Source organism: Bubalus kerabau, chromosome 19, assembly GCF_029407905.1.
Source record: "Bubalus kerabau isolate K-KA32 ecotype Philippines breed swamp buffalo chromosome 19, PCC_UOA_SB_1v2, whole genome shotgun sequence".
NCBI lineage: Eukaryota > Metazoa > Chordata > Mammalia > Artiodactyla > Bovidae > Bubalus > Bubalus kerabau.
The window spans coordinates 60,618,872-60,632,503 of record NC_073642.1 but is presented as its reverse complement, the minus strand read 5'-3'; the positions used below and the strand labels follow the sequence as shown (position 1 = coordinate 60,632,503).

The window sequence follows — 13,632 nt, the reverse complement described above, 5'->3', positions numbered from 1 at the left end:
ACTCCAGGCTCAGTAGGGTTTAAGGGATTTTTTTTTTCTTTAATCACACAGTCTACCTTCTGGGGGTGGCTCTTCTCCAACTAGGGCTTTGTTGGATAATAATATTAATAGTCTAGAAACATGCAAGAAAATACCTGTTCCAGAGAAAGTGAATGGAAATTGACTGTGAGTGGGAGGGCAACGTAGATATGAATCCAGGTTGACAAGCAGGGCACGGTTCAGAAAAAAATGACTTGGTTTAAAGGCAGGTCTGGGTCATGAGACCTGGGTGTGAGAGTTCATTGAGATAATGCAGTGGCATCAGCTGGCCCTCTGAACAGAGCCAGGCAGAGGAGGTAGGGATGGGATACTGTGTGTGCTTTTTAAAATTCTGTAGCCCCTGACAACCGTGTTCCTTCTGTGTCACACCACAGGTACAATACTCAGAAGCTCACTGAGCTGATTTTACAGTTTTATGGCATCAGAGCAGACATGAAGAGGGAGTGGAAACATGCCAGGATGTCTATGAAAGTATTTCTTACTGTCGGAGAACTAGATGGCCCAGACTGAGTGTCGAATGGTTGTCACACCGCCCGTTTAGAACATAGGCAGACAGACAAATCTGAAACTCTGACAATCCTGAGATGTCCCTATCCCTGTTAAAGTTATTGAATCACTTAATTTTATTTATTTATTGTATTTGCTGTGGATTTGAATTGGCTTGGAAGGACTTGAAAATGTCAGTCACTCAGTTGTGTCCAACTGTTTGTGAGCCCATGGACTGTAGCCTGCCAGGTTCCTCTGCTCATGGGGTTCTCCAGGCGAGAATACCGGAGTGGGTTGCCATTCCCTTCTCCAGGGGCTCTTCCTGACCCAGAGATCAAACCCGGGTCTCCTGCATTACAGGCAGATTCTTTACCTTCTGAGCCACCAGGGAAGCCTGGAAGGACTTAGATTATTCAAACGGAAAGACTCTGAAAATTTCCCAACAGCCAGGAGTGTGATCTTTAGACGTCTACCTCTCCGGTTCTTAAAAAAAAAAAGAGGCAAGATTTGTTTCCCTCTCCGGCCGTAAAATGGAAATATTAATTCACATTTTCCACTGGGCTTGACATCCTCATAGGAAAATAGTACTTTTAGCTTTTATGAGATAGAGTCTTTGAAAATTGAACCCTCAAGGTTGAGAAATGCCGTCGCATTTTCCATGCTTTTGAGCATTTATTACCTATGCAATAAAAAAAAAGTAGTTTAAAATTTCTCTAAAACAGTTTGAAGAAGAAGAAAGAAATTCTGCCCCTTATCTGTGTGGGAATCACTCAGTTTCCAGACCAGGGCAAAGGTTTAATCCCCTCTTGGCCTGGCTTCTTGCTATATCAGGAGCTGATTCAGGGAAGAGGTGATTTTTGCTTCTCATACTCTGTCACGTGCCCCAGATTGACCCCGAGGAGCTTACACACAGGTTCTATAAATGCAGCTGCAAGCAGAGACCCCCAGCCCCGACTGCGATCAGATAGTGTCTTCTGAGCCTTTTCTGTCACCACCGCACAGCCCCTTTCTAGGCTCCCTCCACCAGGCAACAGTAAAGCGTCAGTTTAGTGCTACCTTAGGGCTTCCCTTGGAGAAGGAAACGGCACCCACTCCAGTGTTCTCGCCTGGAGAATCCCAGGGATGGCGGAGCCTGCTGGGCTGCCATCTATGGGGTTGCACAGAGTCGGACACGACTGAAGTGACTTAGCAGCAGCAGCAGCAGCAGCAGCAGGGCTTCCCTAATAGCTCAGTTGACAAAGAATCCACCTGCAATGTGGGAAACCTGGGTTCGATCCCTAGGTTGGGAAGATCCCCTGGAGAAGGGATAGGCTACCCACTCCAGTATTTTTGGGCTTCCCTGGTGGCTCAGCTGGTAAAGAATCCGCCTGCAGTGCAGGAGGCCTGGGTTCGGAAGATCCCCTGGAGAAGGGAAAGGCTACCCATTCCAGTATTCTGGCCTGGATAATTCCATACAGTCCATGGGGTCGCAAAGAGTCGGACACGACTGAGCGACTTTCACTTTCACTTTCTGTTAAAATAAGATAAAAATAAGAGAAGAGGGACTTGCCTGGAGAGTGAGTGGCTAAGACTCAATGCTTCCAACACAGAGAGTCCTGGGTTCAGTCCCTGGTCAGGGGACTAGATCCCGCTTGCCACAACAGAGATTCCACATGCTGCAACGAAGACCTGGTGCAGCCAGATAAATAAAAATAGATATTAAATATATATATATATATATATACTCTCTTAAAATTATATATCTACTCTCTTCTCTTAAAAAAGAAAATAAGAAAGATACCTCTCACCAATATGGAACCTGGTAATCATTTTCAAGGTTAGATTCCGAAGCCAAGAATAAAAACTAGATGGTAGAGAAGTGTATCTTTTTGTTGCTAATGGCTGTTTTTAAATGATTGGTTGGCAGGGAACGCCTCATTTCTCTCCTTAGATTCCTTAGGAAGCCCCTCTGTTCCTGGGAGCATAAAAGAGAGCTGTCAGCCTCTAACTCTGCGTTCAGGGCACTGCTGTATAACGGGACACATCCTGGAGGAGGGGGCAGAGCTGGCCCGGGTCCCAGCTCTGTCACAAAAGTCATTGTGTGGGCTGGAGAAAGCCACCCTCCACCCACCCCACAAGGTTCAGCAGGCCCATCTGCAGAATGGGGCTAACAGCTCTTTTGTCTTGGTGTCGTGGAGATGAACTGAGAGGGTCTGAAAGCTCAGAGCGTCCCAGGACCCCACCCTCCACCTGGGTCTGCCCCTCGCTGGGAAGCCCTTGGCTCTCCAGTTGGGCAGTGAGGCTGGAGGACAGGGAGGGAGCGGGGGTCCCCTGGGTGATGGAACCCCACTTGTGACTGCTTTGATGTGTCTCCGTCCTGCAGGAAGGCCAACCACTCGGGCAAAGCCAGGCTGCGGGAGATCCACAGCGCCCAGAGCGACTCGCTGACACAGCTGGTCCAGCAGCCGGACGTGATGTACTTTATCCTCTTCCTCTGGCTCCTGGTTTACTGCCTGCTGCTCTTCCCCCAGCTGGACGTCAACAGACTCTGATGCGTGCGTCTGCGTAATAAAAGAGACAGGACCCTGGCCGTGGGGTGGGCATTCTCCTTCCTTCCTCTTCTTGCCTATTCTGGACGGGGCGCTTCTGCAGATAGTGGAAGACCTCCAAGGAAAACTTAGACCCCCCCCAACCCTTCCCCACTATTTTTTTTTCATGTTTCCTTTCGTTTTCTTTTATTGTAAGTCCTAAGCATGCTTTTCTCTTAGGCTGTGAACATAACACTCAGGTGTGTGGCCGGATCCTTGGGTGGGGTTTGTTTGTGTGCCTTGTTCTGCCAGGTAATACTATTAAGCTTCATGGCTGAGACTTATGGGGCTTCCCAGGTGGCTCAGTGGTAAAGAATCTGCCTGCCAGTGCCGGAGACACAAGAGATGCGGGTTTGATCCCTGAGTCGGGAAGATCCCCTGGAGAAGGAAATGGCAGCCCACTCCAGTATTCTTGCCCGGAGAATCCCATGGACAGAGGGGCCTGGCGGGCTACAGTCCCTGGGGTCGCAAAGAGCTGGACACAACTCATCGACTGAGCACAAGCACTGATTCTTAGCTCGCTCGGCTTTTAAGGTCCCAGATGGACTTGAGTTTGTTACCTCCTGATGACAAAAGGGATGGATACCCCAGGGAGAGCCCCTATGGGAAGAAAACTGCCCCACTTTCCTCCAAGAAGGGCATTTGGGTGAAGGCGCTGGGGGCCCTGTGGTGGTCTGGTGGTTGGTCGTGGTCTTTGCGGGGCGGGAGAGGGGTTATCCAAAGAACAGCACAAAACTGCCGGCCCCAGGAAAGTGCGTCCACAGTCAGCAAAATTCACAGAAAGTAAAGGCTGAGTTGTGAGCTGCAGTGCACACTTGTTCACACTAGGGTGTTTTTCTAGGGAGGGGATGCATTTTCATTTTGCTTTTGCACTGACTGAATTGAGATAAAGCTGTGATTTTTCAAACCTTTTCCACCCATGGAATCCTCTTTTCAAGAGGATTCTCAGGGGGTGGTCTAGTCGAAACATGAAAAGCAGAGCTTTGGCTGACTCGGGCAAGGCCTGGGATCCCTTTTGCTTTGTCTGGGCAGTCCCGCACCCGCACCCCCCCACCTCCAGCTTCCATCCGTGGCTCCTAAGGCCGGTACCCAAGGCTGGTACCCAAAGCCCTGCAGAGCACTGTAAACACCAAGAACCTCCCAGAGCCCCAGGAGGAGGGCAGAGGTGACCTGGCTGAGAATGAGCTCTGGTTGGTGGTAGAGCAGGTAGTAGCCCAGCAGGTTCCTGCTCCAAGAGCACCTGTGTGCACACTGCCGCACAGTGCGAGTCTCTGCACCGCCGTCCTTTGTGGTCCGTTATAATGGGTTTCTTGAAAAGGAGGAAGGTTTCCAGAAGGCATCTTGAGAAGTAGCCAGAACTGGCAGGTGATAGAGGAAGGGCATCCAGCCGCCCTTTGGTCTTCTGTCTTCCTTCTACCCTGGGCTCCCTGCTTCCTTTCAAGACACAGGCCCTGCCTCCCTGGGTATCGCTTCCTCCTCCCCTTGTCCGCCCCTGCTCAGAAAGCATATCGAGTGAGACTTATAAACCCACAGACTACGAGGTCTAGAGGGCTGTTCAGACAGCATCTTCGCTGCTGAACCTGGAGAGGCAGAGCCGTTTGACCAAGATCGCACAGCCAACCAGTAGCAGACTTGCAAGTGTACCCAGGCCACCCGATGTCCTCCCCGGAGCTGTCCCCTCTCTTAGGGAACTTCTCTTGGGCCCAAGGATGTCCTGAAAAAAATAAAATAATAAAATGAATAGATAAGAATGTCCTCATTTAAAACAAAACCAAAATTCTTAGGTCAACGACCAACCTTTGTTTTTTTCTCATATTTTTCCCACAAAGTTTTGTTCACTTCCAGGCTTGTCACCCGTTCCTTCTGGAATATCCTTCACGGCTCTAACAGCCTGTCAGCTGACACACCAGTGTTGTTCTTACTCCAAGAATCATGCTTCTCTCTCTGCAAGCCAAGGGCTTGCTTATTTCAAGCAGTGGGTCTCCAGTTTACAGAATTCCAGCATGGCCAAAAGAATTTACCTAGCACATTTGAGTTGATGACAGCCAAAACCTGACTTCTATCCCACTCTAGTTATAGCCTGCCTTCTCTCCATGAACGAATCTAAGCCGTCCAAGCTGAAAGCTGTTGGGAGCTTGGAGCAATTCCATCTAGAGGGCCAAGTGTCCCATGGAAAATGAGCTAATTAATGAGCTCCCTAGCATCATTGAACGCTCAAAGGTACAGATACTAAAGATTATGTGTGTGATATTTTATAACTCTGGACATCAAGCAGTCCTCACCTAAATTAGATGCTTGAAGAGCCAAGGAAGAGCAGACCCAAGCATTAATCGTTTCATTTTAAGGATCTAGACCTTGTTCAGAAAAGTCTGCAGGTTTTCTCTCTCACCCATTACAAAGTGTAATATTGTTTAAAACCATCTACTGGCAAGATGCCTGAAAGTCTTTAGTTCAAGTTGGCAGCAAACTGATTTTTTTTTTTTTAAGAACAAAGATTCTCACTTGAGGATAGGCTTGTGTGAATGAAGTCAGTTATAGAAGGTGAGTAAGAAGCCAGCAGGACAAACCACCCCATGGTTTTTGTTTTTTTTAAGAATTTATTTTTAATTCTTATCCAAGTAATACATATTCATAGTTTTAAAAGAAACAAATACAAGAAGGCTTTTAATGGAAACTAGCAATCTCCTGTGTCTTGCTTCCTGAAAGTAACCCTTTCAACTCTTCCTATTTCTTCTAATATTTACCTTTGCATTTCTATATAACATGTTTATATTTCTTTTTATTTTTAGAATAGCAAGATACCTACTGGCTTGCTACTATGGTCGAGAAGGATCTTGCTCTTAGCCTAACCCCACTTTGTTTTTCCAGCATGGTTAGATTTTGTTGTTTGGTACATCTCTCTTCATCGTGAGCCTATGAGGTCTGTTTACTTCTGAACCAAGTGGTGTACTATAGTTGCTTGTCTTTTCTCGTCAAATTTTTTCTCCTTGATGATGATGATGATGATGATTTTGGTGTGATACCTTCCTTAGTAACTTCCTGAGAAAAGAACATGGGAAGTAAATATTTTGAGATTTTGCATAACTTAAAACGTCCTTATTCTGCCCTTACCCAGGGGTAGCTGGATATAGAATTGTGGGTGGAAAATAATACCCTCCCACCACTCCCACCTCCAACGTGGTTGTTGAGATTCTTAATGTCATTCTGATTCCCAGGCCTTTAGCTGTGATCTGGGTTTCTCCACCTTCCCAGGAAACATTTCAGATCCCTTCATTCTTGGTGTTCTGAACAGTCCCAGTGATGGTGTGCCCTTGATGGTGTACCTCATTCTGGGCTCTCATGGGAAATTTCTTAAGTTTTCTTGTAATTGTTCACATTTTTTCTTTCTGGACCACCTGTTGTTCCAATGTTGGACCTCCCAGGCTAATCCTCTAATATTGTTTTTTCTATTTCTCATGTCTTAATTTTTTATCTGCTTGCAAAGACAGTTAACTTTATCTTCTCAGTGTTCCTGGTGAATGGTTTTTAACTTCCAAGACATTTTGTGGCTCTTCTCTTGTTTCTGTTTTATAGGGTCCTGTTCTTGTTTCTTGGCTGCAGAACTTATCTCTCTGGATGTTCATGATAGTGGGGTTTTGAGGTACTTCTTTTCTGCTGTTTTGCTTTTATTTCCTCTAAGTTCCCTTTCTTTTGGTTAGTCTCAGTCTCTGTCTTTCATGTTACACATTTTCTTGTGATATCTAGTGATCCTGTGGATCTGTTCTTGTGTAAGAGTGATATTTCAAAAAATGGATTGGAAACTCTGTCAACTCGTGGATTTTCCTGTAGGGTCACCAGGTGGGCACCTGAACTCTTCAGGGGAGGACCACACATATCAGTAGGTCTTATGCAGGTCTTTTCTCATTGTGTTTCTTTAGAGATATTTCCACTTCTCTCTGAGCATACACAGGGCTGCTACTAGCCTATGCAGAGCCCTCGTGCAGTTTCAAAAGGGCATTCCCTCTGAGTGGATAACTTCAAGATAGGTGCCCCTCTGGGGCAGAAGCCACCTGTGGGCATGTGGCCAAACTGGCAGGCACATTGTTTGCCTCTTTCTCCAGGGAAAGGCTTGAGGAACAGAGCTAGGGCTAGAGTTAATTCCCAGTTTCCCCTTAGCCTTGCCTCTTTGTGCAATGCACAGACTGTAGGGCCGTACCCAGACATGCCGGCGCACACCTGAGTGCCCGCATCCTGACCTCTGAGCAGGCATCTCATCACCATCAGTATGTAGACACAGTGAATCGGTCCCGCCGCACTGTGCCTGGTGTCCCCAGGTTGGACCTCCTCTGCTTCCCCCAAGGAGCGGCTGCAGCTCAGTACCGCACCTCTCCTCTGCACATACGAGGTATTGGGATTCCTTGACTCTGCCCGTCTGCCTCCACTCGGCCCCTGCCATAAATGGGTTGGCATCTCTCACCTGCTGTCACCTCCTCTCTATCATTCTGTCTTCATGATGCCATCACTTCCATTCCTTTGCTCTTGTTTCTGTGGGCTCTCACCAGGGAAGACATGAGCCCACGTGCTCAGGTCACCATCTCGAACACATGGGCCCTCTCTATGCAGTCCCCCGTGTGCTCTCTCCCTGCTGGTTAGGCAAGCTCGCTGCTATGTGGACATGCTTGTGAACTTGCCCTGAGTCCTGCTGAGCCAGTGGTCTTCAAGCGCCTTCAGTTTGCACTGGGCCAGGTTGGGGGTGTTGGGGAGGGAACACACCGTGCTCCCCTCGATGCCACAGTGCAGATAGGGGTTCTCCTTCCTGCCTCTTTCACCTCCTGCCCCCACACAACCATCTTAGAGCTCCCGCTGCCCCCAAGCTCCATGGAGTCATGCACTTTTTACGTTTCCCTTGCCTTGCTTCATTGGAAAACCAGTAGCCCACACTGGTGTCGGCCAGTGAACAATACGGCTGCCCCCTCTACTGGGTGGCTGTTTGGAACTGGGTGGGCAGTTTTTCCTGGTCAAGCCAGGACTCTGTGGGGAGATGGGTTCCCACCAGGACTGAGAATGGAGTACTATCTTCCCTGCCCCTTAGACAACCACTCCGGACACAGGCTGCTTCTCCCTTCCTGGGATTCAGCAGAATTCTCCCCAGCTTTCCTCTCATCCCTGTGCAGTGCTAACATGCTCTGTGTGAGGGTTGATCTCATAGAAGGCAGAAGATTTGGAGGCTGTCTCCCTGTATAGCCGATCTCCATAAATTGTAGATTGTTTGCTAGCCTTAGGGATCACGTAGGGATCACAGTGCCTCATTTAAGAAATAAGAAAGGTGAGGATCAGGAAGGAGAAATGACTAGTCCCAATGTTGCTTAGTGCCCTCAGGAGGGACATCTTGACACCCAAATGAGTTTTCTGCAAACCTCCAGCCTCCAGTCCCTGAAGCCCACTTGCACCTCCTTTCCCATCGAGGACTCAGAACATCCAGGAGCTGATCTCAGACACAAGCCCGAGGAAACAAGGAAAGACTGTATCTCCTGAATACCAGAATTCATGGTGGCTTCCTTGTTAAGAACTCTTCTGTCTCCATGGTCATGTCATTGAAGGGCAGTCCTGTGACGCACTCTCTTTCACGTGACCTTGGCTTTTCTTAACTCTTCAGAATGCCACTGCAGCTCGCAGATGTGGCCTCTCTCTCCTTTCTGCTTGGAGACCTCCCCAGCCATCTCCATTGACGTCCTGAAGTCCCCGAGGTGGGCTGTGTGCAAGTTTCAAGCCAGCATGGCTCTTCAGAACCTTCTTGGTGATGCCTTGGCCAGGAAACAAGAGCCTGTGATGCCCTTCGAGTCCAGAGGTATTTCTCTCGCCCCGACATTGCATCATCTCTGCTGAACCCACCTTTGGGGGCAGATTTAGTGCCCGGAGCCCCCACTGAACGGCTGACTCTTCATCCGGTCCATCCAGCTGCTGAGCGGGGCTGAGCTCAGGATGAGGGCCAGGACCTGGGCTGAGCGGCTGAAGGCTGAGAGCCAGCATGAGTGATAACATGCTCATTTGCTGGAAATGGCTGCAGAGTTTGCCTTAACGGTTAGCCAGCGTCAGGGAGCCAAGAAATGAGATGTGGCTTCTTTGCTGGACATGAAATCCCACGGATCTCTTTTTGCGCTGTCTCTTGTCGGGCATCTCGTTGAGGAAAAACAGTCAGCCAAGGGAAGTGAACCTGATGCAGGCAGAGCCGGGACTGTTTTGCATCCAGAATTTTCCATTTCCATGGCGAGCATGCAGATGCTGTGGCCCCAGGCTCCAGGTGAGCCCTAGCCTTCCGTTCTCTGATATGTGAGAGCTCCAACGTGACCCGCAGGTCTTCACCGTCCTCCACTCTCGTGGGCTCTGCCAGCTTGGGAAGGGACAAAGGCCTGGAGACTCTGAGCCCCTACTTCCCAAGGGTCAGCAGAGTTCCGGAACCCCTCTGATTTTTCTGAAATGGCCAAGTCCTCCTGCACAGGGAAGATCAACTTAGATGTTTATAATTTGTTCTGAGAAACTTGATGAAAACCCATCCGACAAGCAGTCACCTCTAGCCCAGGGCTATAGCACCAACAAGCCAAAAAGCATCCTCATCTGTGGGAAGAAGACAGCCAGTGTTTTATGCTGTTTGACCACATGGTGTTAAATACACAACAGTCTGGCCCTGATCCCACCGGTAACTTTAAAATCCCTGACACTTAGATGTCAAGGCCAGCTTTCATTTGGCAGAAATCTCTCTAACTGAAGCCGCCCGCCCACTCATTTTATAGTCACTTCCTTCCCAAGGAGGTTTTATGGGATGGGGAGGAGGGCAGGTTTGGGAATCACCCAGATTTATGTTCCAGTTCCAGCTCTGTCTCTAGGTACCTGGATGACCTTGGGCAAATAACCTCTCTGACCATCTTCTGTGCAGAGTAGATACTCAACACATGTTTGTTGAGTGAATGATAGTTTCCTTGTGGACTTGCGCAGTGGTCTAGTGGTTAAGACTCCATGCTTCCACCGCAGGGGACACAGGTTCGAGTCTTGGGAAAGTTCCACGTGCGGCCAAAAATATTAATAGCTTCCTCATGAGCTCATTACAACATTGTATGCTGCTCAGCAGCTCCTTGCCTGCCTGTCCCTCAAGCTTTGACTAGACCTCCTTTCATTATATTCAGTTACCATAGCTTTTCCCAGCTTCTTTCCAACCCACCTCCCTCTTGCCAGCTGCTCTGTCTCAAACCTAACTCATACCTTTTATAAGAGGAAGTCTACCCATGAACTCACTGGACCCTTAACAATCACAGGAGGTGGTTCTTTCACCCCAGGAGGTGGTGCTTTTAGCTTTAGAGGAAGCTAAAACACAAGAAGGAAAAATAACAAGATCATAGAGCTGGCAGGTGGCAGAACCGCAAATATGGGACTTCCTTCCAAATGCTGATTTCCACCCTAGACTTCACTGCTTAGAAAATAAGCTTTGCCCCAAGGTGATTCTGATTGTTACTGACTTCAGTCTAGTTGGCAAGAGTGGGTGAGGACCTCAGAGCTGGGCAGGTGGTGAACTTTATCTGTCACTTGTAACCCCCCACCTTGTGTTCTTCCCCTTTCTAGGTTTCTGCACACTTTGACCCTTCCTTGGTGACTTGGTGGTAAAGAATCCACCTGCAATGCGGGAGACCCAGGTTCTGTCCCTGGGTCAGGAAGATCCCCTGGAGGAGGGCATGGCAACCCACTCCAGTATTCTTGCCTGGAGAGTCCCATGGACAGAGGAGCCTGGTGGGCTACAGTCCATGGGGTTGCCAAGAGCTGGACACAACTGAGTGATTAACACTTTCACTTTCCACATCAACACTGCTTAAATATTTCCTTCATCCTCAGTTTGTAAAAGTGGCTGAGTAACATTGTACATCAATTATACTTCAATTAAAAATAAGTTTAAAAAAATTTTAATAACTGAGGACACCCCAAATTCAAGTTTTACCCTAAGGTTGCAAATTTATAACTAAAATGACTGCTTTTATTTATTTATTTTTCTTCTGGGACTTTGGTAAATTTCATTAGAAAAGATATATTTTTTTTTAATTTTATTTTATTTTTAAACCTGAAACACTGTATTAGTTTTGCCAAACATCAAAACGAATCCGCCACAGGTATACATACGCTCCCCATCAGCAGCATAAACTCAGTGTCTTAACATTCAAGAGTGAGACTTTAATTAACCACCCCCAGCTCTTCACTCAGTTCTTCTAACATGCTTTTCAGAGTGGAAGAGAGGCCCCCTCCTTTGAAAAGCAAATTTCATTGTCCTGGGCAGAACACAATTAAAATAAGAAGGAGAACTTGAATTCCTGGGAGGAAGACAACAGGTTGGTCTGTGAGATAGGAATCACCATTTTCCCCCTTTGTTCTGCCTTTAAAAAGTTGTGGGTTTTGCATTGTTGCAAAAACAAATAGAAAAGTGTCTTTTGATAGGTTGTTTTTTTTTTGTTTTACCACCATTTGCGATAGTTCCCACTTCTCTTAGCCCCACCAGAAGTCAGTAGACTTTGCTGTGAGGATAGCCACAACACGCCTGGTTGAAACACTTTTTAAAAGGAAACTCTTAAGAGTGTCTGTAACCTAGAGAGTTGACAGTGTTCCAGAGTAGGACGGCACTGGCCTGGCTGTTAGGAACGCAGGTCCTAGCTCGGGCCCGCCTGCTGTGGCACCTTGAATAATTCATTTACCTTTCTGGGTTGGAAGTTTGAAGACCTCTTTTTAGAAGTTCATCCTAGGTTTAAAAATCCAAAGGTTAGCAAGTTCGTTTTTTTTTTAAACATCTCAGTAAGTAGCCTATTTGCTTAGAATAAATGTGCCTCTGCATTTGTAAGTGAATTCCAAAGCTTAGAGCAGGGCTTCCGGCTTCAGTATTTAGAAAGGTGCCTTCGGAAAGGGTTTGGTGGAATAAAAGGTAGTCTGTCTGTGGAAGGTGTGGGGGTGGAAGCTTGTAGAACGTGAGAGATCTGCTTCCTGGGCTCCCAGAACTAAACTGGTCTCCTTAAATTAAATCAGCATCTGATGCAGCAGTTTTCTCAGATTCGTTGCAATTCACAAGTTCAGCCGCAGGAATACACAGATGTAAACACCTGGACCTTTCTATTCTCCTCTATTCCCCCAGCCCCTCTGAGCATCGACACGCATAGTGTTAGCCACTCGGTTGTGTCCGACTCTCTGCAACCCCGTGGATGGTGGCCCACCAGGCTCCTCTGTCTAGGCACAGAAATTCCACTTGAATCAGAGGCTGGTTGCATTCTAGCATTGGATCCTTGAAGCCAAAGACTGGCACGTTTGTGTAGAATGTCCCTGGGGTGGGTGTGGCACTCGGGGAATGGGTAGCATGAAACAGAGACCCTTTGCCCTTGAACTGCACCCTAAATTAGCTGCTGGCGTCACTTACATTGATGCTGGTAACATCAGCCAAAGACAAAGAGTAAATACAGAAAGATGGTCGGTCCCTGCCGTGGAGCAGGTGCAAGGTCGGGACCAATTAGTAAACCTGGGCACAGGAGTTGTTGAAAGTGTATAGTATTGAGTGATGATAGGTTTATTTTTTCAAGGTCTGTAGTATGTTTAATAGATTCACTGCTACTGTTTCTTTTAATATCATGGCAGGACTTAATTGATAATGTCTGAATATTTTTACTGAGAGGTCTAAGAACTATTGGAAAAAAGTGAAATGTTATTTTGTAGTACAAGAATTATTTTGTCTATTTAGTCTATACATAGCTGTAGCTTTGTAAAAAAAAAAAAGGTATCTTTGTAAAAAAATTGTATGAACGTGCACTCTTATTTATTAATTATTGTAAATGAAGATATAAATGATTATTTGCATAATTTATACCTGTGGGAAATTAACTGGAGTATTTGTTATTTGACTGTTTTCTATTAAGGAGTATTAGGCTTGGTGCTATGATGAATGGTCTTGTAAAATTCCATGTATTCTTAAGAAAAATTCTGAGTATAAATCTCATGAATCAACCGGCTCATTGATCATTCTCATTTCCATGTGTATCCGTGCCTTTCCCAACGAGAAATGACACTGTCTTTCCTTCATCCCGACAAAGAGAGCTGTTGCCAGGGTAAAAATGAAGCCAACTGATTATAGAACCATAGAGATTGTAAGAAATCCATCTTTTTTTTTAAACCATTAACTTGCCTTGCGCCTTTGCAGGTGCAGCTCTAAGAAGGAACTACAGCGGTAGTGGTGATGGTACTCCTGTGGGAGCGGTGGTGGCCCTGTGATTCTGGAGTCAGGCTGGTTGCCTAGGCTTGAATCCTGGGTCTGTCTCTTACCAACCGTGTGATCTGTACCAAGTTACTGTAGTAATAGCCTAGGTCCCTCAGAAAACAGAGCCCGAGTTAAACCTCACGTGCTTATGTATCACTGGGGAGTGGTGCGATCCCAGGACAGCAAGAGTGAAGCAAGGAAGGAGGAAAAGCAAATCAGAGGTGATACAGCAGGTATCTATCACACACCTACCTAGCATCAGGCACTATTGTGGTCGCTGAGAATAGAGTA

General features: G+C 47.0%; 1 protein-coding gene across 1 annotated transcript in view; it reads left to right on the top strand.

Annotated features, from left to right (window-relative positions):
• Positions 1-13,093, top strand: part of CLMN (calmin) — a 121,717-nt gene extending 108,624 nt beyond the window's left edge. The window contains exon 13 of the mRNA XM_055555806.1: positions 2,888-13,093. Coding sequence (XP_055411781.1) covers positions 2,888-3,056 — 169 coding nt within the window. The 3' untranslated portion in view covers positions 3,057-13,093. The remainder of the gene's footprint in view (positions 1-2,887) is intronic.
• Positions 13,094-13,632: the final 539 nt, after the last annotated feature.